At 42.7% G+C, this 25,783-nt stretch overlaps 1 protein-coding gene across 2 annotated transcripts in view; it reads right to left on the bottom strand.

The window, feature by feature from the left end:
* The window catches only part of CIP2A (cellular inhibitor of PP2A), a 2,713,480-nt gene that overhangs the window by 89,684 nt on the left and 2,598,013 nt on the right, over positions 1 to 25,783 (bottom strand). For both annotated transcript variants that reach the window (XM_044071100.1, XM_044071101.1), the window contains one exon: positions 24,671 to 24,810. In XM_044071100.1, the coding sequence (XP_043927035.1) occupies positions 24,671 to 24,810 (140 nt within the window). The remainder of the gene's footprint in view (positions 1 to 24,670; positions 24,811 to 25,783) is intronic.

The following is a 25,783-nucleotide window of genomic DNA, read 5'->3' as shown; positions in this document are numbered from 1 at the left end:
ACAAGTGCTCCCCCTTAGGAAATCCTAATTCACATGCCACAGCACAGATAACACTGCCTTAAACCTAGACCCAAACACTATAATTTCATCACCATTCTGAACTTACAAAAATAAAACTATCACACAACTGAAAGCCTGCTATAAACAACAATCTGTTATTCCTTGGAATCAATGATAGCCATGCCAATCCTGTATTAATCCCAAAACTAGAGTATGGTCTACCTATTACTGCCCTAAACTCATCCATAAATACAACATTAGCTAAGACCACTGTGAACAGTACCTGCTACTTTATAACTCTCTCATACCCCAAAACTCATCACCACCTCCTCCTTGTCATATATAACTGGCTTCCTATAATATACCCCATCTTCCATCTTTCTGTTCAAATATATGCCCACCACTCTGAAATTAATAGTTAAAACCTCTATCATCCTAATGAGACTAATGAGAAAAACATAGCACTTATAAATATCCCATCAAACCTACAGCTGGAGAAAAAATGAGAAGTTATGTACTTACCATAACATCCCATGTTAGTTGTCTTCTTCTTGCCTTCTTTCTTGCTGGATGGGTTCGGAGCCGAACCTCGGCTCCGACTCAGCCTATTACTAGAGTTCGAAAGCTATTTTCTCCGTCTCGAGGCTATTCTATGTCCCATAATGCTAGGCGTCATATACCCAGATCTCGTCTGATAGCTAACACTATGGACATACATGTCCCCACCACAACAGAGAATATATTTATCTAAATATGTATATAAGCTCTTATATATATATCTCTTACAAGAGTTACTAAAAAGGAGCAAGAGAGCTAGCTGAGGAGACAACTCTGGTGACAAAAAACATCTCACAAGATACTCTCGGTCTTTCCAGGCTAGGGGGATGGAGGGTGGGACACAAGAAAGAAGGCGAGAAGAAGACAACTAACATGGAACGTTATGGTAAGTACATAACTTCTCAATGTTAAGTTGTCAATCTCGCCTTCATTCTTGCTGGATGGGACTATGGTAAGTACATAACTTCTCAATGTTAAGTTGTCAATCTCGCCTTCATTCTTGCTGGATGGGACAGCGTCCCTAGCACCTTAGTCCTGGGTGGCTCAATGGAACAGACTCTTGAGTACAGTGGAACCAAAATCAGCCCGACTTCTGGAGGCCATGTCCAGCTTGTAATGAGAAATGAAGGTATGAGGAGAGGCCCATGTGGCCGCTGCACAAATGGAATACATTGGCAATCTTGCCTGAAAGGCTACTGAAGAAGCTGATGCTCTGGTTGAATGAGCTCTAGGCTTAGGAGGGAGCTCCTTATGCCTCAGTTGGTAAATCAACATGATAACAGAGGTCAACCACCTAGACAAAGTTACTTTGGAAACTGGTCGGCCTTGCTTCCCTTCCGCATAAGACAGGAAGAGCTGGTCTGATTTCCTCATCTGCTTAGTTCTATCCAGATAGAAACATAATTGACGGTGAACATCCAAACAATGTAACTTTCGTTCAGCTCTATTGGTATAATTTGGGAAGAAGACAGGAAGATCGATGGTCTGATTCAGATTTTTTTCAGAGAGTATTTTGGGTAAAAATGATGGATTCGTCCTAAGTGACACTCTGTCTTTGTGAAAAACAAGGTAAGGAGGGCAAATACAAAGGGCTTGAAGTTCCAACACCCTTCTCGCTGAAGTGATAGCTACTAAGAGGAGAGTTTTCCATGACAGCAACTTTAAGGAACAGGAAGCCGCCGGCTCAAATGGAGGGAGAATTAAAGACGACAGTACCAAATTTAGGTCCCACGGTGGGGGAGGATCTTTTACCAGGAGCCTAAGTGAGAGGGTTCCTTATAGAAAGGCTTTGCAAAGCTTGTGGGACATAATGCTGATCTCTGACAAGCCAACGTGGAAATTTGCAATAGCTGCCAGCTGAACTCTGATGGTGGCTGAGGAAGAACCCATTTGAAAAAGTTCTGCCAAAAACTCTAGAACTGTTTGGACAGGAGCTGTAAAAGGGTCCACTTGTTTTTTCCCCTGCCCAAACAGAGAAACGCTTCCATTTGCTAGCACAAGTCTTTCTGGTAGTAGACTTGTGAGAAGCGAGGATGATGTCCCGAACTGACTGAGAGATTAAGGGAAGCATGGCTAGGGTTGGAAGTGGAGTAACCAAGCTGTGAGGTTGAGAGATCGAAGGGACTGATGCAGCCCGCCCGATTGATGGGTCAGAAGATCTGGCACTGGGTCCAGATGCCAGGGCTGTTCTAGTAGATGACGTTGCAGGAACGGAAACCAAATTTGTTGAGGCCAGTAAGGGGCAATAAGGATCATTCTGGATCTTGGCAGTTGCTTTCTGGACGAACTGAGTAATTAAGGGAAAGGGGGGAAAAGCATACAGAAGACCCCGGGGCCAATCGTGGACTACAGCGTCTCTGGGAGGGAGACCAGGGAGAGGGAAGAGGGTGAAGAAGTCTTGGCACTTGCTGTTTTGAGGGGTTGTGAAAAGGTCGCAGCAAGGCTGACTCCACCTTCTGAAAATTCTTTCCGCTACTAGCTGGTTGAGAGACCACTCGTGGGGCATGAGAATGGCTCTGCTCAGTCTGCCCGCTATGACGTTGGACTTCCCGAGAATATGCATTGCTACCAGAAACCGTTGAGATTGCCCACTGCCAAAGTCTGAGTGCTTCCCGACATAGAGGGTAGGATCTGGTTCCGCCCTGCTTGTTGATGTACCACACTACAGACATATTGTCTGTCTGAATTGCAATGGTCTCAGAGGGTAGAGAGTCTTGAAGGGCCTGCAACACTAAAAGTACCGTTCTCATCTCCAAGACATTTATGTGCAGGTGGCAATCGAAGGGTTGCCATGTGCCCTGGACTGTTCTGCCCTGAAAATGCCCCCCCCTACCTGATCAGGGAGGCATCCGTTGTCACAGTGGCAACAGGAGGAGGAAGGACAAAAGGTCTGCCCTGGAGTACCTGAGGGGAGACCATCCACCAAGAAAGGTGCCTTTTGCATGACTGAGTGATTAGAATGCTGTGTGACATTGGAAGCTGTTGAAAGGACTACTGGGAAAAAAGCATCCACTGCAGGATCCGCATGTGAAAGCGAGCTAGGGGGAGTAATGTGATTGCTGCTGCCATGAGGCCCAGGGTTTTTAGTATGAATCTGGCTTGGACCCTGCTCTCCTGTAGTAGGATCTGAACATGATCGCGAATGTCTGAAACTCTTTGTACAGGCAGTTTTGCTGACAGCTCCACAGTGTTTAAAACGGCGCCTATGAAGGTAATAGACTGACAAGGCGACAAGGCAGACTTTTTGAAGTTTATAGAGATACCTAGCTCGTTACAAGTTTGGACAGTATAATCTCTGGACTGGAGTAGCTAACGCCTGGTGGTGGCAGTAAGGAGCCAGTCGTCTAAATATGGAAACACCTGGAATACTTGTCTCAGGTGAGCCGCAACCACTGCCATGCATTTGGTAAACACCCTGGGGGCTGTGGTGAGGCCAAAGGGCAGGGCTCTGAATTGGTAGTGACTGGCCCCCAGCTGGAAGCGGAGAAACATTCTGGAGCGCCTGTTCATTTTGATATGGTAGTACGCATCCTGAAGGTCTATAGAGCACATCCAATTGTCCTGACCCAGAAATGCTAGAATGGACTGTAGCGTGACCATCCGGAATTTCGTTCTTTGAACAGACTTGTTCGGCCTGCTGAGATCCAAAATAGGTCTCCAGTCCCCTGTCTTTTTTGGTACCAAAAAGAACTTGGAGTAAATTCCGGATCCTTGCTGGTCTGCTGGGACTGGCTGGATGGCTCTTTTTCTTAGCAGCTTTGAAATTTCTAGTGCTGCTTGATCCCTCAGACCGGGTGGAACGTCTGGAAGGGGCCCTTTTGGCTGTTGTGGGGTGTGAATAAAGGGAATTCTGTAACCCTCGGATATGATCGACCGTACCCATTTGTCTTGCGTGAGGAAATGCCAGGTTTCTGGGTACAGTGATAGTCTTCCCCCGACTGCCTCCGAAGGTGGACAGTCGGGCAGCTCCTCAGGGGTGCTGGAAGGGTTTGTCAGAGAAGGATTCTCTGCTACCCTGATTCTGCGGATCCCCCCTGCCCCTCGGGCGGCGTCTATTATTGTTCCCTCCTCTGCATCTGAAGGGAAGCTCACAATGTGCGTCAGGCAGTACTCCCTGAGGTTTGCGGAACCACATTTTGCCACCTTTCTGACCCTTAGGGTATGGTCCAGAAGGGGTGAAAAAACAGACTCCCACGGCAGAGAGAGTCTTGCCTTCCTGCTCGCACCTGGTCAATGTATCCTTCACTTGAGGTCCAAACAAGGCAGAACCATCAAAAGGGGTGTTAGTGAAGGACGCCTTGAAGGGGTCAGCGAAGTTACAAAGCCGCATCCAGGCGTGTCTCCTTAGAGCAACGCCCGTGCCTGCAGCCCTACTCGCCCCATCAGCTGCATAAGAAATGAGCCGCATGGAGGAGTTGACAATCGAGTTTAGGGTCACCAGCTGGGAGTTTATCTTTTCCTGAGACCCCGCAGCTGATGGGTCATGTAAGGTATCACCCAGTTCTTTGAGAAGATGCCTTTCAAGACGGATGAAATGGCACAAATAATTCAGCGACCGCATGGCAAAGGTCGCTGAAGAAAACATCCGCTTACCATACCTTTCCATAGCCCTAGATTCCTTATTAGGAGGATGGACAGGTACTGAAGGGTCAGCCAACTCCTTCTTAGTGGCCGCCGCCACCACCATGGCATCAACAGGGATGCACTTAGTTAGAAACTGCTTGTCAGAAGGGGCTGTAATAAATTTTGTAGGCCTGCGGGGAGTTTGTTTCATAGTATCCGGAGCCGTCCACGCCTTTCGAGCCACCACCTCCAGGAGTGGGTCGAAAGGCGGAGACACCCAGGAGGTGGAAGGGCGAGAACCAAACGCACCCAGGTACACAGACTCGTCCTCAGAAGGGTTGAGGGCAGACCAGTTCCCCCTCTGTTTAAGAATCTCCAGGATGTCAGAAAAGGAGACATCCTCAGAGGGGGACCTTGGGGACCCTTCCGAGTCATCCAGGTTGGTGTCTGATGTGACTGACTCAGGGGAGTCCACATGCTTCCTCTTGCATTTTCTCTTTCGAGGGGGTTCCCTTGCAGGATCAGGGGAGGCCTCGGAAGAGGAGGATACGCTCATTGGGGCCTCCTGGAGCATTGGTTCTCCACGCTTAGGGTCGGGAGGGTGGGCAGAGGCCAAAGCAGGCACCATTGAGGAAGGGGCCAACGGGGTCGACCATGGTGCCGGTATAGGAGTCAGCATGCTCCTCATGACCTCGAAGGCACCCCTATCAGGCAGGGAAGAGGGACCCAACTCCGAAGAGATAAAGGCTCCTTCCGGCACCAAGAGGGATGGCTCCGAGGCCGATGTCGGGGCCGAACTCACCTGCGACGAGGCTCCGAGAGGGAGAACAGGGTCGGACAAGGGTCCGATGCCACTCGCCCCCTCGGAGCCGACGAGGGAGTCTCGGCGCCCGGATCCCTCCAAGGACGGAACCAAGGAAGGGATCGGAGCCAACAAAGGAGCCGATAGGAGTGGTATTGGTTCCAACGCCCCAACGGTGCTAACCCCGACGACCTCCGGCTCCGAGCTCAAAGGAAGGGTCGAAGGAGGAACTGGAGCAGGCATTGGGGGTAACCGCACTCTGCTGAGACAGGCTATGCAACATCTGGGCCAGCGCCTGCGACTAAGAGCCTACTGACCACCCTCTCGAGGTCGTGGTCCGACCGCCTGGAAGACCTAGAGGAGTGAGACCTATGGCTCCGCTCCGATAGCAAAGGGGACTTTGGAGCCGACCGCATCGACTCCAATGAAGGAGATCGGGAACGTTTTCGGCTTGGAGACGGCTCTGACACCAAAGCCGGAGCCGACTGAGGCCTCGATGCATCGGTTCCGGCTGTAACCGACGAGGTAGAAGGAGGTCCGCTCGGTGCCGGCTCCGGACATGGAGCTGACGGTTTGGCGGGCTTGGAAGGTTTTCCAGACGGAGGCTTCGTCGGAGAACCTTCAGGCTTTAGTAAGTCCCTAAGGATGAGCTTGTTTCTGCGTTCTGCAGGACTCTTGGACTAAAGGCATGGCAGATAGAACAAGAGTCCTGCAGGTGCAGAGGGCCCAAACAATACACACAAGAAGTGTGACCGTCTGTCAGAGACATCTTCTGACAGCACGAGTCACACTTCTTGAATCCTGAGACCTTGGTATCCTTGGACATGATACCACAGGACCGGGAAAAAAGTTTAGTCAAGCACACACAAAAACACACTCACAAACACTTGAAAAGACACACACAAGAAGTAAATTAAAACTTCGCTATAGGGAAGGTAACAGAATTCCACACACACTCACTACCTCTAACTACCAACTATAGAGAAAAGGACCAAAGGCCTATCCACCTTAAGGGTGGAGAGAGAGAAAAAACTACTAAGAAAGGGGGAAAAAAAACTAGCCGGTACACTACTAGTACTACTAGAAAAAGGCTACTAGGAAAAAATCTACAAAAAACTAACTGCAAATATAAAAAATGTTAAATACGACCTGGAGCCGGTGAAGAATGCAACCTCGTAGCTGAAGCGGCAAACGAGATCTAGGTATATGACACCTAGCATTATGGGACATAGTATAGCCTCGAGCCGGTAAAAATAGCTCTCGAGCTCTAGTAATAGGCGAAGTCGGAGCTGAGGTTCGGCTCCGAACCCATCCAGCAAGAAAGAAGGCGAGATTGACAACTTAACATCATTCTTTAATATTGCACATACCTACTGGAATAATTTACCACAGGACAATAGAAAGGAGCAACTTCTGACCTTCAGAATGAGCACCTCTTTTATGAAAATAAATGTGAATTCAGGGATTCCGAGTGATAGTATTTGAAATTAAAACCTTTACTGCAATCTTTCCATGACCACACATCACTAAAAATTCCAGAGTCCTCTACTGTCAAACATCTGATGCTGTGTAATTACATCACTAGGTGCTGTAACTATATAATTTATAAATTCATAGGAGGTTACTAGAGCCTTTACATGCCTAGTCATGTTAATTCCAAGTATCCCCATTTGTTCTTTTTTTGGGTAATTCGCAGAATGAATTTATGAACAGAGCAGGTCTGTGATCAACACCGGCTACCTCTGTCCATAAGGGAAACGGGTGCCACCTGAGGGGCAAATTTGCTGTCTCCCATCCAATTATCTAAATTGTGTTTGAATAGGGTCAGTGAGGAGCTCTGTTCAATGTGAATAGGGAGTCTATTCAGAGAAGCTCAGTCTCTGGGAGACATATTTGTCTCTGTAGCATGATCTGTTAATGTCACAAGCTAGGTTGAGATCCCTACAGCGTGTGACTCTTGAGCCATTTGACTTGCAGATGTGCAGCATTTCCATTAGGGCAGGCACAACTCACTCCTCAGCAACATATAAGATACACAGCAAAGTGACAGGGCTTTCAGCCTGTCCACGTAGGTCATGGTTTGCAGTCCTTACATTTTCTTACTGAGAAACCTCGGTGGTCTCTCTAGCTGCTGCAGGTGTCTGGTGAGGTACATGCAAAAGGGTGGATTATATTCTATTAGTGGTCTGATGAGGGTCGAATACAGTGGAGTTATAGCATCCCATAACCTGGATGCTATGGCCTTCCTTATGAGGGGTGCTATGTAGAAAGCCTTCCTTACCGCTGTTGAAACTTAGTGGTCAAAGTTCAGATTACCATCAACCTACGTTCTCAAGTCTTGCACCACTGGGTTGGAACTTAGAGAGTGCTGTCAGTATTGTAATTTGTACGGAATTCTGTTTTGCCAAAGGGAATAATAATAATAATGCATTTTTTGCATTTAGTTTTAGACCATGGCTTTGGCACCACAGTCATTTGTTTGTGTTGGCCCTTCTTGTGAAATGTTGACATCACTGGGAAGACTCAATGACTGCTCCCAGTTTGTAATCATCAGTGAACTTGGTGAGCCAAAGGCTGTCTACTTTGGCATGGACTTCTAAAAATAAGATGCCAAACAGTAAGGAGCCCAGCATAGACACCTGTGGTAGTCCACTGGAGATGGCTCTACTGATGGAGGCGGAGTCACTAATTTTAACAGTGTGTGTTCTGTCAGTGAGGCAGTTGGCTACCCATCTAGTAGCACAAGGGTTAACCCCTATCTGCGAGAATTTTTCAATGATGCCAGAGTGGGGAATTGTGTCCAGAGCCTTGACAAGGTTGAGATAGGCTGTGTGCCCTGTCTTACCATCATCCATGGCTTTGGTGACATTTCCAAAGACATCTACCAGGTTTAATAAGCATGATCTATCCTTAATGAAGCAAAATTGGGTTGGGTTCAGTGTTTGGAGGTCATCTATGTTTTTGTTGATAAGGTCCACGATAATTCTTTCTGTGGCCTTGTTGATCAGGCTGGTTAGACATATGGGTCTGTAGTTCCGAAGTTCAGATGATGACCCCTCTTTGTGCAGGGGGATTACTGTTGCTGTTCTCCATTCTGCAGCAACACAGACAGTTCTCCAGCTATGATTAAAGAGAACACCAAATGGGTCCTATAGGTCTTGTTTTAGATTGTCTAGTAAACAACCTGGGATATTATCTGGTCCCACTGAGTTTGTGTTTTTGGCTTTGGCGAGCGCAGAGACGGACGGTTCTCTAGAAATAATAGGCGGAGCACTGGTGTAACGTATGCTTTTGGATATGGTAGGTGGGCATAGGGGGGTGACGTTTGTGCTGAATCTGTCAGCTAGTAGGCTGGCAATATCTTCTGGTGTAGTATGAGTGATCCCATCTACAACCAGTTTGGCACATAGCTGGGCATTCCCTTTTAGACTTTGGACATAGTTAAAGAATGCCTTATGATTATCCTTGGCTAGGGATGCAATTTTAGTTTCGTAATTTGCTTTAGAAGACTTTACAAGATTTCTGATTTTCCTGTTTAGGTTTAGGAATGAACTCTTCCGCTGCAGAGTGATATACCTCTTGCTTTTGGACAACAGTTTCTTCCTCTTGTTATATAATCTGTATATACTTGAAGTCCACCACGGTGGCTTGTTTTTATGGGAAGACCTGGTTTTGATCTGTTCAGGTACAGCAGAGTTATGCAGTCACTTAAGTGTTTGTACAGGGCATCTGCATAGTGATCACTGGTGCCTGCAATTGTGGGTGGTATGAAGGTTTTTATACCATCACTTAGTATGCTATAGTTAGCTTTGAAGTTTTTTATAGTTTTTTTTTTCCTGTGAAGGTGTCAGCTCCAATAGTTACTTCAAACGAGACTGATCTGTGGTTTGACCTAACCAGGGAGGGCATCACGCATGGGGAAGTACAGTGACTCCTACGCCCAGAACATTACAGCCCCTACTGGAGGTGAATAGTATGTATTATATTAGTACTCTCTATCCCTACATCTGATGGTGATACTTGCTGTTACTGCTCTCTGAGCCTGGGTCATGGCTGAAAGGAGGGAGGGGGCTGCTTGGCCAGAGGACAATGTAAAAATTGAACAGGGGGAAGGAGGTCAAGATGGCCGGAATACTGTGACAGTGAAAAATATGACATCTATCATTATGTTAAGATCTTAGACAACTGTACTATGCCCTTCCTTTTCACTGTTTCAGTTTTCCTTCCAAAAGGGACAGTACTAAAGCTACTAAACAAGGTGTGAAGAGGAGGATGAAGCAACAGAACACCACTCCAAAAACACATGAAGAATCAACCTGGCAAAACCTGCCCTAGCCTTACACATCCAACTTGTGGTGCTTACTAAAAGCTATTACAGAAGACCAAGCAGCAACTTCCAAAATGTACTGAGTATTAAAGACCCCTGGAAAAAAGCTCCAGAAGAAGCTACCACCCTAATAGAATGAGCACAAATGGAAAAAAGAAGCTTGCTGCCGTGAAAAGAATAACAAAAAGAAATGGACTTGGAAATCCAAGGAGAGTTAAAAACAGCTACACTCAATTTCTTGGCATGAAAAGAAATAAAAAGCTGCTCACATCTCCTAACATCTGTGGACTAATTAAAAAAATATCTGAGCTGTCTATGCAAATTCAAATAATGCAGAACAGTCTCACTACTATTATGAATAGAGGCAAAAAAGAAGGAAGATGAATGGTCTGATTCAAAGACAAGTAACTGAGCACTTTAGGCATAAAAAGGAGGACTGGTCCAAAAAGACACTGCTTCTGTGAAAAAACTGAAAAGGAGTAACCACTGTAACAGCTTGCAGCTCAGAGACTTTCTTGGCAAAAGTTAGAACCACCAAGACACTCTTCCAGGTACACAACTGTAAGGTGGAAGAAGCTGCTGGTTCAAAAAGGTGGCTGAACCATCTTTTTAAGAATAAAATTATGGTTCCAAGAGAAGTGGCTTTCTTGGAGGTCTAATATGAAGGATGCCTTTCAAAAACATTTTAACCTAAAATCTAGAGGAAACAGGTAGATCCAAAGGCAGACAAAGCAGAAATGGTTTCCAGATGAGCTTTAACAGATGAGTATGTCAGAGAAGTGACCAACTCGCACAAATTAAGAACTGTTGAAATACACACCAACAGAGGATCTTGTTCCTGTTATTGAGACCAGACAGAAAATCTCTATCATTTAGCAGCATAAGATTTTCTAGTAGTAGGTTTTCTGGCCTCCTGCAAAACAGATTTAATACAGATCTACTTCAAAATTGTGTTAAATACCAGAAAAACAGACAAGTGACTTAACTGTGACTCTGAAAAGTACAAAAAGCACCAATCACTGCAGACCCATATCTCCTTTTACATGGCAAAGCTTTTGTTAAAAAGAATCTTTATTGAATTATGACTCATGACACAGACTATCATACATTTATATAAATGAAAAAAACATACTGATATTTTCAGTTGCAAACATTATACACCACAAATAATTCTATACAGTCATTGTCCATCTAAACATTACATGGATCATTCAGTTCCAGCCTTACTTTAAATCTCATTCCTCCAAAAACATTTTGCATGTATTGTTCTCACAATTCCTATTTTTTTCTAGGTAATTTGCTCCTACCCTTTTCTAAACATTCCACTTACATCTCTTTTGCCCCTGTTAATATTCACTGCTTGTAGTACGGTTGGTTTAGACGTTCAATTTCTATTTTATAGTAATTTTTTTTTTTTTGGTAGCCACCAGAATTAAACTCAGCAAGGCCTTAATATGTCTAGGCAATTCCTATTCTACATCACAGCTAAAAAATAATTTCCTTAATTAGCCCAATTTATACAGCAAGTATTTCTGACAGTCTGCAGGGGAATTTTTAGTCTGCCAACTCATTACACTTTCAAAAATATATGTTCCCAATTACCTCTTTTGTTGCTATTACACCTCCAACATTTGCAATCCACCTGAGGAAAAAAAAATCTTTGGAGTCTGCTTGGGGTATAAAAATACTTATGCAAACACTTCAAGCAAAGATTCTAAATCTTCTAGACTTTGTTGCATATTTGGGAGCCATACATATATCATTCCAATGTTTCTTGTGAATTGCTTACCTAGTCTCCTTCCCAATCCTTTCTAACCTCCTCAGATTGATTCCTATAGTTAACATGCAATATTTTATGTGCCCTACTTTAACAGTAGCTTCTGCTCTAGAGTCTACTAAAAACTCTACCACAGCAAGTCTTTCACTGTGGGGGGGATCCAATCTCTAGCCTGCAGTCCAAATGTATTCTTGCCCTCCCCCCATTCTATTACTTTTCCCTTTCTAATTATTTGCTCCCAATATCCTTGTTCCTTTGGCTTTTTTCCAGTAAATTCCAGTCCCCTCTTTCCTATTCACTGTACCCCTAATTGCAGTCATCCTCATCAGCAGAATCCCCTTTCTTCATTCCCATGTTGGCTTAATTCTTGTAATGCTTTCTGCTACTTTAGGAATATAATACTCTGTATGGCTGTCATTCTCCTTAAGGAGCTACATTCAAAATCCCACCATTTCATTTTATGAATTTTCCTCCTCGGTCATCATCATCCCTTTCCACTTTGAATTATAGCTTTCTGCTTGTCATACGTATAGGAGCCTTAACTGTATAGCTCTGAAATACCATTTCAGATCAGGTAATCCCAAACTACCGTGTTCTACTGGAAGAATAAACTTATCCTCCCAAACTACCGTGTTCTACTGGAAGAATAAACTTATCCTCCATGACTCTTGCCCTCTTCCCCTGCCAGATAAAACCCTTCAACTCATAAATTACTATCCACAACTCCACTGCTTGATAATAAAATATGCCTGACCTGTGTATAAAACTAATGCTTGTATCTTACTATCCATATACATAAAATGGAGATTCCAGGTTTGAAGGTTTGTATTATCTTTTGTTTAGTCTCTTCCCACATATCATTAGCAGTCATAACAGAATCCTTTTTAACACATACACCCAAGTACATAATTTTATTATGTCCCTATAAATATGTGTATTGCTGAACCAATTCACGTGTGGGTATACAGGTATTGTTTTATCTTTATTAATTTTATACCCTGAAAAAAAGAAACTGTCTCAAAAAGTTCCACAACACTGAAATTATCCTTTAATGGTCTTATCCGGTACAAAATAACATTTGCAAATAAAGTCAACTATTGTTTACCATGCCAATTATATCACTGAATTTCTGAGTCCTTATTTTTTTCTGTCAATTACTCTAAATACAACGCAAATGGATAAATAAGGGAACCCTTGTCCTGTTTGTGAAGATCCGACTGATGAGAACTTGTTCATTGTCCTGGGCCAGGTAAATGAGAAGGGGAAAACAATGTTGTCTATGTCACAAGGGAGATAAACAATATTTTAGGCCTGTGCCAGCTGATCTTGTCTAGCATCCTTAGCAACAGAGGAAGCAGGGAATAAGCATACAAGAGCATCACTTTCAAAGAAAAAGGCATGACATACAATTTCCAATCCGAAGGACTTAACACTTGGAACAGAAGTTGTGAACCTGTCTGTTCAGAGAGTAAGCAAAAAGATCCACTCGAAGAATACCCCTCCAATGGTACAATGTCCAGGGAAACTTCCCTGGAAGCATCCACTCATGAAGATCTGTCCTGGAACTGCTCAGATCACCTGCCACCAAACTGAATATAAACTGCCTGAAGAGTCAAATTATGATGGATAGCAAAGGGACAGGCTGCAAAAATACGACTTTGTGCCCCCCCCCCCCCTTATGTATGACATGACAGTGGTGTTGTCTGTGAAATTCCTGAGGGGACAAAGTACCCAGAGAGAATGTAAAGCCTGAAGTGCTAAAAGCAGAATGATCATATCTCCTTGATGCCGATGTGATATTTTACCTGCTGGGGAGACCAGACCTAGACATTGTTACAGGAAGTCACCCCTTCCACGTCTGAAGCATCTGTAAACAGATCCTCGATGGGGAAAGATACACAAAAAGAAAGACCTGGATTCAGAGAAATCTGGTGAATCCATCATGCTAACTTCTAGGCAAGAGAGGGACAGGAAAGTGCAGAGGGTAACAATGATGCAGACAAATTCTCTTGAGGGACCACTGGAGCTTCTGCTTGTGAAGCCTGGCCAAAGGAACCACTGGAATGACAGAATCCATAAAACCCAATTTGCAAAGAAACTCCCTTGCAGATATTACCTGTACAGGAAAGAGAGACTAGAAAAAAGTGCTCAGAGAGAGGACCTTGGAAGGAGGAAGAAAAGCCATCATTGAAAGGGTCTGGGGATCCAACATTCTAAGAAAATCTGCTCCTAAGAAGATGGCCAGGATCGACTTTTTGAGAATGTGTGCAAAACCTACACTGTGAAGGAGGAGCATGAAGAAACTGAGATTTTGCAGAAGGTGCTGCTAACAGGGAGCTTGACTAAGCCAGTCGTACAGATAGGGAAATATCTGAACACCCTGGAGTCTGCAAAAGGTTATGACCAGGGCAAGACACTTTAAGAAGACCCTCAGTGCAGCAGAAAGCCCAAAAGGTAAAGCAGAAAGTGAGGAAGAAACAGGGAACCATAAATACTTCCTGAAAAGAAAGTGAATAGGAATGTGGAGATAAGTCCAGAGATACTGCAAAGGCCTGAGGAGGCAACAAAGGAATCAGTGACTGAAGGGTCAACATTTTGAAAGAAGGGACTTTTACAAATATGTTGAGAAAGGAGAGATCTATCTAGAATGATCTCCAAGATCCCTCCTTTCTGGGAAACGAGAACATTCTTCAGTAAAATCCTTTGCCCTTCTGGGACAGAGGAACTGTCAAAACAGTCCCTTGAGCCAAGAGGTCCTGAGGACAATGAGGGAGGTGGCAAGGAGGGAATTGCATCATCACTAATAAAGGAGGATGGGATTTCAAAGTCAGGAAGTAACCATTTAGGATGTCTGAAAGAACCCAAGAATGTGTGGTGATGTATTGCCAAATTGGAAAAGATAGTGCTATTCTATGGGAAAGAGGAATCTTGCTGAGGGGCATCTGGAAAAGAAAACTTCTGTCCCCACGAATCCTGAGCAGGCTTCTTAGGAAATAACTTTTTGGAAGATTTCTTATCCTTCACTGGTTCCTCAGGATGCCTACACACAAAGGGACTCTTAGAAGGATAGCTCCTTTGAGACTTAGGTACGGGGGGGGGGGTTGCTTCCCTTGATCTTGTAAGGATTTAAAGGTCTGCAGCAGCAAAGCCAAAGAGATTATGTGTGTCTAAAGGAGGGTCTAACAACTTGGCCTTAATATCCTTAAGGATGGACTGCAACGTGAGCCACAATTACTTCCTGATAACTGACCCTGATGCAACTGGTACAGAAGAAGCATCATAGCTGCATTTGATGAAATGTTGAGCAACCTTTGAAGCAGAAACCTATAAGGAAATGGCACAGAACTTAGCATCAGAGTCAGGCATGTCAGCCAAAACACCTCATGCTTGGCGAGCACAGCCAGAACACACACACTGTCATTTAGATCTCATGATTTAAGGCTGAGATGGCAAAGGTATACACCTTGTCCATAGCCCTATTATCTTTATCAAAAGACAGAAGCTTGAAGGAAGGAATCAGTTTAGAAAGTTCAGCAGAAAGAGAAATCACTACTGGATTAGGAGGAGGATTCTTGTATAGGATTTTCTGAGCATCAGGGACTTTATAAAACCTATTGAATATTCTAAGAGTCAGGGCTGAGACTCTGGAGCATGTGAAGGAGAAGATAAAGTATCTAGGAGGGCTTCAAAACAGGGGGCACTGTAGAAGGTCTAGGAGATTTCCTTAGTAACAGGTCACATTATTTTTTCTGGACCTCAGACATTTAGAGATGTTCCCAATGGAAACACTCCATCATTTTAACAATGGTGTCCCCAAAAGGCAGCTCAATAGGGGAGTCAGGGAGAGTGCATCACTCTCCTCAGAACCCAAGGCAAGAAGGGAATGGGATTTGGGAAGAATATGCTACTCTTTCTCCTCATCAGAAGAATCAGAAACCCTAAATCTATAAGGAGGAGTGGAAGGGTGAAAGCAACAGATGAATGCATAGACAAACCCTGTGGGATTTTAAGACCACGAGGGCCACACCCATCAACTGTCCAGATTTTCACCTCATGTTTTGGTCTGTTTCTCATAAAATGTGTGGTTTTCTGGCAAATCACTGAGAAGTGAAGTCACTAAATGATGACATACATTTGAGTTTCAGAATTAATATACTTCATAAAATACGTGTTAACACAAATACTGCTATTCTAACAACTTTCTAAGTTTGAAAGAGCAATATTTAAAATATGTCCCTCTTTTTGGGTCTTTGTTGCTCCATTAGTTTAGGCTTTGTTGGGATTTCTTGAGCTAACAGTTTGAGAAGTATAGTGAAGGCCTTCAAAAGACGTTGAGCTAAATCCTGGATTTCTTTATGGAAGATCCTTTGAACAAGGACTACATGACTGTTTTTTTTGTTTTTTCTTAAGAGGAACTTCAGCTCTAACAAGCTTAGCAGGCTATGAACCCTGTCTAACTTCAGTAAAGGAAACCAGGAATTTCTTCCCTTATTTGAATCTGTGGAATCCCCCTAAGCCTTTCAGAAATAAGCCATGGCTCCCTATTCCCGTCTGCAGCAGACGTATGCTCACTGTTGGAAACTCCTGGTGTTCTGGCTGAAGTGTGATTCTCAATCTGGAAATATATCGCTGATTGATAAGTATATTTCTTTGAATTTTAAACTTTCAGAGTTCTGCATTGTTTTAATTTTGCTTGACTGAATTATTTTATATATTTTTTGGCATTGTTTTCCATTTCTCATCTGTCCTGAAACTGTTTTTTCCCCTCCACCCACCCTATTCTTGTGGTGTTGTTATAGATAGTGACTTTGCAGTTGCCCGCTCTCTACTGTAAATTTGATCTGGGACACTCCTCCCCGTCTGGTGTTCACTCTACTTAATACAGAGAGAACATTTGAGAAGGCCAACCCACTTAGGTTCTTAACCTTGATTTTTTCTTCTGTTCCTTCTTCCTCTCTCCTTGCACTTTACTAACAAAAAATGCACCTTATTTTGCTTTTGCTGCTTCTTAAAAGTACTCAATTGTATTCTGCTCCATTTATTACTGATTGGTAGCAGCCTGATTAAATTGTAACTGTTACTCTAAGCCTTTTGGTATAAGCACTTGGGGTCCAGGACCAGTTGTTTTACATTAAGAAGGTTTGTTGGTCTGCACTGTTGTGGCAGGACAGGTAGCTTACATCCTTCTAAGTTGGGAATTGCTGACTGAATGTTCAGTGTCTGTTATTCTAAAAGTGTATTAGCTCTGGTTAAAGCACTTGGGCTTCAGGCCAGTTATTTTTCATTAAGAAGGTTTGTGGTCTGCACTCTTGTGGGAGGAGAGGCTAGATTCTGTCCTTCTGAGCTTGGAAATTTTGGTTAAAGGCTTATTATCCCTGCTTATTTGAACTGTTTCCTTCTGACATTGATGTGCCTTGGTTGCTGTAGCATAGACTAGATTCAGGCATCCTGAATATAATTTTGTTTGTATAACTTGAGCACTAATCCAGGTGATCTTTTTTGGAGAAGGCTCCCCTGCACCCTAGTGGCAGGAGTGTGCAGTTAGAACTTGTCTGATTGAAGACTGCTGGAACAGGGCTCAGTTTTGAGCTTTTTTACTGGTTAATTGGGTAATTTGTTTAAATCAGTTTGCTCGTTTTTCTTTTGTTATATAAAAATATTGCACTTTATTCCTCTGCTTTTACTGTATTTGTGTTTCTTCCTACTTATTTTGCTTTTGCTGCTTGTTCTTAAAAGTACTTAATTGCATTTATTCTGATGCATTGATTACTGCTTGTTAGTAGCCTGATTAAACTGCAACTGTAATTCTAAGCCTTTGGTTGAAGCACATGAACTTCAGACCTGTTGTTTTACAGTAAGAAGGTTTGTGGTCTGCACTGTTGTGGCGAGACAGGTAGCTTACATCCTTCTAAGTTGGGAGTTGCTGATTGAAGGCTTAGTGTCTTGTTATTCTAAAAGTGTATTAGTTCTGGTTTAAGCACTTGGGCTTTGGGCCAGTTATTTTACATTAAGAAAGTGTGGTCTGCACTCTTGTGGGAGGAGATTCTGCCCTTCTAAGCTAGGAGTTTCTGGTTAAAGGTTTATTGTGCCTGCTTATTTGAACTGTTTCATTCTGAAAATGGTACGCCTTGTTTGCTGTGGCATAGACTAAATTCTGACCTGCTGAATCTAGCTTTGTTTATATAACTTGAGCATTAACCCGGACCATCTTTTTTTGGAGCAGGTTCCCTTGCACCCTAGTGGCAGGAGTGTGCAGTTAGAACTTGTCTGATCGAAGAGTGCTGAAATGGGGCTCAGTTTTTAGCTTTTTATTGGTTAATTTGTTTAAATCAGTTTGCTCATTTGCTACTGTTATATTAAAAAAAATACACTTTAAGCATCACAGCTTAGCTAGGGTTAAAGTATTCCCGGCGCCATAAACTCTGCTCTTCAAATTTTCCCTTAGAACTAGCCAATGTTTTAGTAAAACAAAAAAGGCAAATCAGGAACAACTGCAGACCACCGATTTATTTATTTATTTAACCAAAATTGTACTAAGCGCTTTCACCCACACACATCAGGGCATCTTCAGAGTACTGACAATCCTTGTGTTGAACCTCTTTTTAAATCCTTATGTAAATTAGATAATTGAACAATTAAACAAATTATTACCTACGCAGCTAAAAATTCTTCATTTAAAAGGTACAATCAGCAATATTTACATCAAAAATGAACATAACGGACTGGGCCCAAGGTCACTTATAGTAGGGGGATGAATCTTAAAGAACATCTTAAAGAACATTTTGAGGCAGTTAATAATAAGAATATGTTCAACACATCTTCGATGAGCAAATGTGGGGCATGCCATACTTGTAAATTTATTAATGATGGACCATATGTTGCGGTACAAAATGTTGGCAAAACAATTAGATGCCCAGGTCATTGTAATTGCAACACAAAAATGGTGGTGTACCTAGCTATATGTTCATCATGCCCGGCCTTGCATGTTGGCAAAACGATAAGGAAACTTCGAGAAAGGATAGTGGAACATGTTAGAGACATTAAAAAACAGAAAAATACTAGTTCCCTTTATATGCATAGTCTAAGATGCCAGAATTTTAAGAGATTTTTATTCTTTGTTATTGACAGAATTGTATACTACAATAATAACAAAGGTGGTGACGACAACACCCTACTTGAGGCTAAAGAATGTTTATGGCAATTACGGCTAAATGCAAGTTCTAGCCCTGGTATTAACGAACATATTTCTATATCAAGTATACTAAAGTACAAGTCTCAATTTATTTGATCTTGTATGTATTAGGTTAACATCTGATAATTTAATGTTTTAAATATTTTGTATAACAATATGAATTTTAATGTTAGGAAATTCGTCAATGAATGATTTTATGCTGGATTGTATAACAATTATTTATTTTTAATAATTATTTAGATTTATATTATTATCTAGATATTTATATATGTATTTTTACTTTTATTTATTGGTATTACATATACATAGTTTTTGACAAGAATGTTTTATTACATTTACAAATTAACAAGTCTGCACAAGTCCTGGCTGTTTATGTTCATTTTTGATGTAAATATTGCTGATTGTACCTTTTAAATGAAGAATTTTTAGCTGCATAGGTAATAATTTGTTTAATTGTTTAATTGTTCAATTATCTAATTTACATAAGGATTTAAAAAGAGGTTCAACACAAGGATCGTCAGTACTCTGAAGATGCCCTGATGTATGTGGGTGAAAGCGTTTAGTACAATTTTGGTTAAATAAATAAATAAATCGGTGGTCTGCAGTTGTTCCTGGTTCGCCTTTTTTGTTTTACTAGTTCTGGAAGTTTGTTTTTAGCCAGTGTTTTAGTTTTAGCACTAAAATCTTTTTCTTTGAGCTCAGCACTTGTTCAGAACTCGCAAGTGCTAAACAAGCTACAAATTACTACAGCACATGACTTGACTAGAGGAAAACAGTTTTTAGTACTTAATGAATAAACACCTATCAGGGCATGTCTAAGGGTCAGCTCCCGGTGTTTTCTCCTGTCTATCTGATGAATGTGGGCATCTTGAGGCAATGCAGCAATTGCTTCATATACACAGACAACCCTCTCCTCCTACCACCCAACACTACAACCTGAGAGAGATGCACTTATATAGCCAAACTGGAAGCAAAGCTCTCTTCACCCAAGACTGGACTAGACAGTCAAGAGGAGAAGGTAAACACTTGCACCACACCACACTCATCACATAGTCCCTCAAAACCTACACCACCAAAACCCACACAAAGAAACATGACACACACACCTACATTAGGGGAGGCACTCAATAAAAATCTGCTCAAGCAACAGAGACCTCCAAAGCAGAAACACAAGCCCTCAAACTCAGTGTGCCACTCAGCCACAGCCCATAAGACATAACAACGCACCCAACACTCTAGTCACAGGTGACTCTATAGTCAGGCACAGTGATGTTCCACTCACCAGGCTAAACAAGGAGAAAGTTACTGTCAGCTGCCTGTCGGATGCCAGAATCTACCACATAACGCACTCACTCAGGTCACTCCACAACAAGTACAAATATGACAGACCACGATGCTTTGCCAGAGATGACCTGCACCTGTCACCCTTGGGATTCCGGATACTGGATAAGGCTCTTGCCACCCCTATAGTGCCTTTTTTAGGCAAGGTTCAAATGACAAATTCACCACCTTAACAGGTACAAGCAAGCAAAATCTGAGGGTAATGCTACTCAGTGCTAGAAGTATAAACCTCAAAATGTTGGTGTGAATGACCTGAGACATACCTCCCTGGACTACATGAAAACAGACATGGAGGAGCTCTCTGATTGTAGCCAAGGCAGGTACGACCCTTGCCCTGAGTAGCATCCTGCCATCATCCAGAATGATACCACAGTACAAGGACAAAATGATTGACTTGAACAACTGGCTAAGCTTCTGGTGTCATTCTAAGGGGATCCAGTATCCTTCTGCCTGGGATTACATGATTGACAGACAACGATGCTTTGCTAGAGATGGCCAGTACCCATCGCCCTTGGGATTCTGGATACTGGCTAAGGCTCTTGCACCCCTATAGTGCCTTTTTTCGGCAAGGTTCAAATGACAAATTCACCATCTTAACAGGTACAAGCAAAACCTGAGGGTAATGCTACTCAATGCTAGAAGTCTAAACCTCAAAATGCATTCACGCGAGGCACTCCTTAAAATGGAGAACATAGACATCTGTGCAGTGACACAGACCTGGTTCAAGGCTCCAGAGAGCACACCTGCATTACCAGGCTATAATGCATACCACACCTTTCGGCCACCTAACCTGGACCAAAATACTAAAGGCGGAGACGTGTCCATATTCATTAAGGATATCCACACCTCCGGGCTAGTTGCTCAGCAAAATGCATCCGAGATTATCCAAGTGCAACTAATTCTGGTCAAGACCGCAATCCAAATTGTAACTTGCTACAGATCCCCCACCATGCCCCAGGATTCCCACTCCTCATTTCCTCATACACTGGAAAATATTAGGGTACAACCCAATACCCTAATAATGGGCTATTTCAACTACCCTACCATTAACTGGGAAAACTACTCATGTACTAACTCTTTTGCTCAACGTTTTCTGGAATTCATAAATGTCAATGCCTTGGATCAGCTTATCCACACCCCCACCAGCAGAAGCAATATCCTAGACCTGGTCATTGCCAACATGGGCGACCGGTGTTCCATACCAGAAGTCAATTCCTCGTTGGTCAGATCCGACCACAAGCTAATCACCCTAGACATCCACATCCCGCCCCCACCCCCAATTAGGGAAACCACCGTAAAAAATTTCTCCAAAGTCAACTTCACGCTTCTTAAGACAGAAATGGCAAACTTCACAACACCCATGCAGATGAACAATAGAGGTACAACTGCTGAATCCTTCACAAATGCACTTTATAAGCACTTACATGAGTGCATGGATCATGCTATCCGTAACAGAACCAAGATGCTATCCTCTGAAAAAAGGAAGCCAACCTGGTGGTCCCCTGCCATAAACAAACTCTACAACAGAAGAAAGAAAAATCCCATGACTGGAGGAACTCCCTGGTCAGCCTCAGTAAGAAGCTGAGATCCTTCATAAAATTCTCCAAAGCTAGTTACGAAAACAAAATCACCACTGAATCTAAAGACAACCACAAAGCATTCTATAGCTATGTCAAGAATCTCAGTGGCAACACTCAGATCTGCTCTGAGTTACAGCACAATGGCACTAAATATACAGAACCAACTGATACTGCCAACATCCTGGCAGATAGGTTCAGTGCTAACTTTACCGCCCTCTCACCCTCTAAAGGGCCCATCTCTATACCGGAAGAATGCAAAGTTCCTGTAATCACGACTGCACAGGTAAAAACCACACTCTCCAAAGCCAAGAACACAGCATCCATGGGACCTGACAACATCCCAGGTTGCATTCTACATGAACTGCAGAATGAACTGGCACCTCACCTAAGCACCATGTTCAATCATAGCCTCACCTCAGGCTTTGTGCCCACTGAATGGCACACAGCAACGGTTATCCCAGTCCACAAAGGGGGAGCCACCACAAACCCTGGGAACTACCGCCCCATTAGCCTAACGAGCCTGGTCTGCAAGGCCATGGAACGTATCATCATGGAAATTATAAACAAATACATTGGTAATCTCCAAACTCTGGACCCCACTCTGTCTGGGTTTGTAAAAGGCAGATCATGTCTCCTAAACCTGATAGACTTCTTTGAAGCAGTCACCAAAGCCGTAGATGAGGGTAAGGTGGTTCACACAGCCTATCTAGATTTTGCCAAGGCTTTTGACACCATCCCCCACTCTGGAATTATAGATAAACTCACTAAACTAGGTATAAATCCCTATGTCACAAGATGGGTTGCCAATTGGCTCACTGACAGAACTCACACTGTGAAAGTAGCAGACTCCAAATCCAACTTCAGACCAGTGACAAGTGGAGTACCACAGGGTTCAGTCCTGGGTCCTCTCCTGTTTGGTATCTACTTTTCTGAAGTACAGGCTAACGAATTTCGCAGATGACTGCAAACTAGGAGCCATAATCAAAACTCCTAATGATGTGGACATCCTACAAAAGGGCCTCACTGAGACAGATGCCTGGTGTCAAAGGCATGGCCTCAAGCTCAATGCCAAAAAGTGCATGGTCATCTCCTTTGGTAAAAACTCAGTACCCATGAGCTACCACATAGGTAGTAGTCTACTTAACAACGAAAGTCTGATAAGAGACCTTGGGACACAGGTGGACAGTAGTCTCTCCTTTGATAATAACATTGCCACAGTAGTCAGGAAATCCTTCTACGTGGCACACATTATCACAAAAGGTGATCACACAGAACATGCTGGAGGGATAGATTCCTGTCCCAGGCACTTCCCATACCCTGGAACAAACTACCTATCTATATCAAACAAAGCTCCTCATTAGCACTCTTCAAGAAAAATCTTGATGATCGGATGGGAAATAGGAAATTCACCCTGGGGATCACCTCTGTGGCTCTGCTCGACAGGGGCACAGAAAAATAATTTTGTTGGGTGGCGAAAGCCAGGGTACCTTTTTGGGTAGGCTTATATAGGCCCTAGGTCCAACAACCTAGTACCTACCTATGAACCTATAGTCAAGCTTCATGTTGACCTGGAATGGGGTCAGTACAGAGGGGGCAGGTATTGGAACCAGACGATCCTTGGGGTGTCCTCTTTCCTGAGAAGACATCCATCAGAGTCTTGACAGCAAAAGTCTGTAAATGCATCTTTTAGGATTTCTTTTTGGTAAACAGGTAGAATCAGAAGCTACCATTACCTACGATAAGACCTTCAGATACTGTTTTTCTGAATAACTTGATAAAGAGGACAGATAGCTGTGCAGAGCCTTTGGTACAATGGCCTGGCAAATATCACACTGAGTGTGATTGTGGTTGGCGCCTAAACAGAAAAGGCACTGTATATGTCTATCTTTATGTGGAATCTGCTCCTTCACTCGCATTTCCCCTTTCCTGATGACACGCAGAACAAGTAACCAAAACAAGAGGAATGGAAGTAGTACTTATCTGCCTTTGGCTCAGTAGCTGAAAGAACGTGGTGAACAACTTACAGACCAAATTAAAAAAAAAAACAGCATTTGGATTGGCTACAAAGTTGTTCTGAGAATTTGCAGCTCACATGTCACGTATGAACCTTAACTCTTGGACGTAGGATATACGTTTGATGTAAAGTGTTTGGAGGGGCCTAAGGCTTTGGTATAGTGGCCAGACATGCAGCTATCCTTGTCAAGATAGCCTCTTTGTATGGAATACTGCAACAGTTATAAGGAAGGACATCTACCTTTACATTAGACTGGTCACCACCTTTAAAGAAAAATAATTTGTGGAACAAAGTCAGCAGTGGTAATGGTCACAACAAAGTGCTGACGCCACTTATCAGCTGAGATTTAGACCTACACCTGTGCCATCTGTGTATGAGGCTGAATTTTTAAAAGCTACATTCTTCCAGTTTGCTGAAGACACTGACCTTAAACTTGAATTTTCCTGGTGTGAACTTCCTTCTCTTTGCATATTCATTGTCTTAATTCTTCATGGTTTTGATTCTAGTGTGGCTGAAAGCTTGAGCACTGAAAAGGAACAGCCCGCATAGCCTTGGTTTTCTGCATCAGAGATATGATCCACAAGACTTAGTCTTGCTTTCTGTAGCTGGACTAAACTTTTTACATGCAATGCCCTAATGTGTTAGAAGATTCCCTTTCAAGGGACCAGAACTTTTAATGGAGGTCTTGAAAAATAATTCAGTAACCACATGCACATTTAATCAAGTACTGGTACTTCAATGTTGAAAACAGGAAGAAAAATAAAACTTAAGCTAAAGAAAAAGTGTAGAAAAATAGCAAACCAGCTCAGCATTTGACACATGCACCTAACTGGGAACACATGCAGGTGGTTTCCCACTTAATCACAAATGTGATGACATCAGTGAGGTGGCACCAGGCAAAACTACTGGAACATTTGGTGCTGGTCACTGTTTCTTGTGGTGAGCAGACTTCTAATGTGTAGAAAAAGATATCAAGGTAAGAATAAAAAAATATCAAAGAACTTAATAACCATGTACCTTAATACTTATCTCTTTTCTTGCCTGTTCGGTTTTACTTAGTTCTTTTCTAAGAATATCAATGGTTTCTTCCATGTCTTCTTTTTCTTTTTCCTTAAGCTTCAGTGTGTCTTCTAAAAGTTTCAGTTTCTGCTGCAGGCCTTAAGAAAAGTTTGAAAGTTCAGTTTTTATATGCATGTTGTACTTTAACTCTTCAATAATGTAATACATTTATTTGATCAATAAAGACAAAAAAGAACATTATCTCTTGAAATGTAATGCATTGCATGGACTGCAGAGACTGACAAGATACAAAAAAGCCAGTTTAAGTTTATGATATGTGGACATGAAATTGATTATGTTTTATCCCATATTTTCTTGATTTCTTTCGCTTTCCACATGCACATCTATGAGTAGAAGAAATAGGTTCATTGTAAGTACCTTGCGGGCCATTTTAAGCCTACCCAATTTTCCTTGTTGTGCTCAAAATAACCTATTCCACTTCATTAGAGACTAACCTTGCCCATTGCATGGTCGATATTTATATATTACCCCTAATGAGAATAACTGGGATCATACCATAGATAACTTGAGGGGACTCGTGCATGAGGTAAAGCATTTAGGAGCTGTATCTGTCCATTAGTAGTACAGGGTGCAATCCTGGGATACATTTTCTTTTTCTCATGTCTAAATTTAAGTTGTTCTTGAAAATGGACAGGGATGAACTTTGTTTTATGTGGATTGGGAGCCTGTTCCACATCAGCGATATCCTCTGCAAAATATACCTGTCCCTCCAAACTGTTCTGTTGATGTTGCAGAAGAGGTTTAGTTCCCTAGACCAAGTATTTCTGATGCCATTTGACTTGCAGATATGCAGTAAATCCATCAGAAATAGGTCATAGGATGCCTTGTATGCCAGACACAGGTAACTTCTTGACAGTCTGTAAAATACAGAGTATAGTGACAGAGCTTTGAATCAGTCCATACTTTGTACATATATGTATGCTTTTCTGAAATTACATCAGACAACCTCTGTACTAATTTAACCTTGTACTACTGTTCTCAACCACTAAACATGTAAATATGCTTTACATCCTTCTCCAAGCTGCTGTTTAACTTTTGTTTAGTTTTTGC

Source organism: Protopterus annectens, chromosome 5.part0, assembly GCF_019279795.1.
Source record: "Protopterus annectens isolate FY-2018-M chromosome 5.part0, PAN1.0, whole genome shotgun sequence".
NCBI classification, from domain to species: Eukaryota; Metazoa; Chordata; order Ceratodontiformes; family Protopteridae; genus Protopterus; species Protopterus annectens.
Note: the sequence above shows the minus strand (reverse complement) of the source record. Positions and strands in the feature narration are given on the sequence as shown.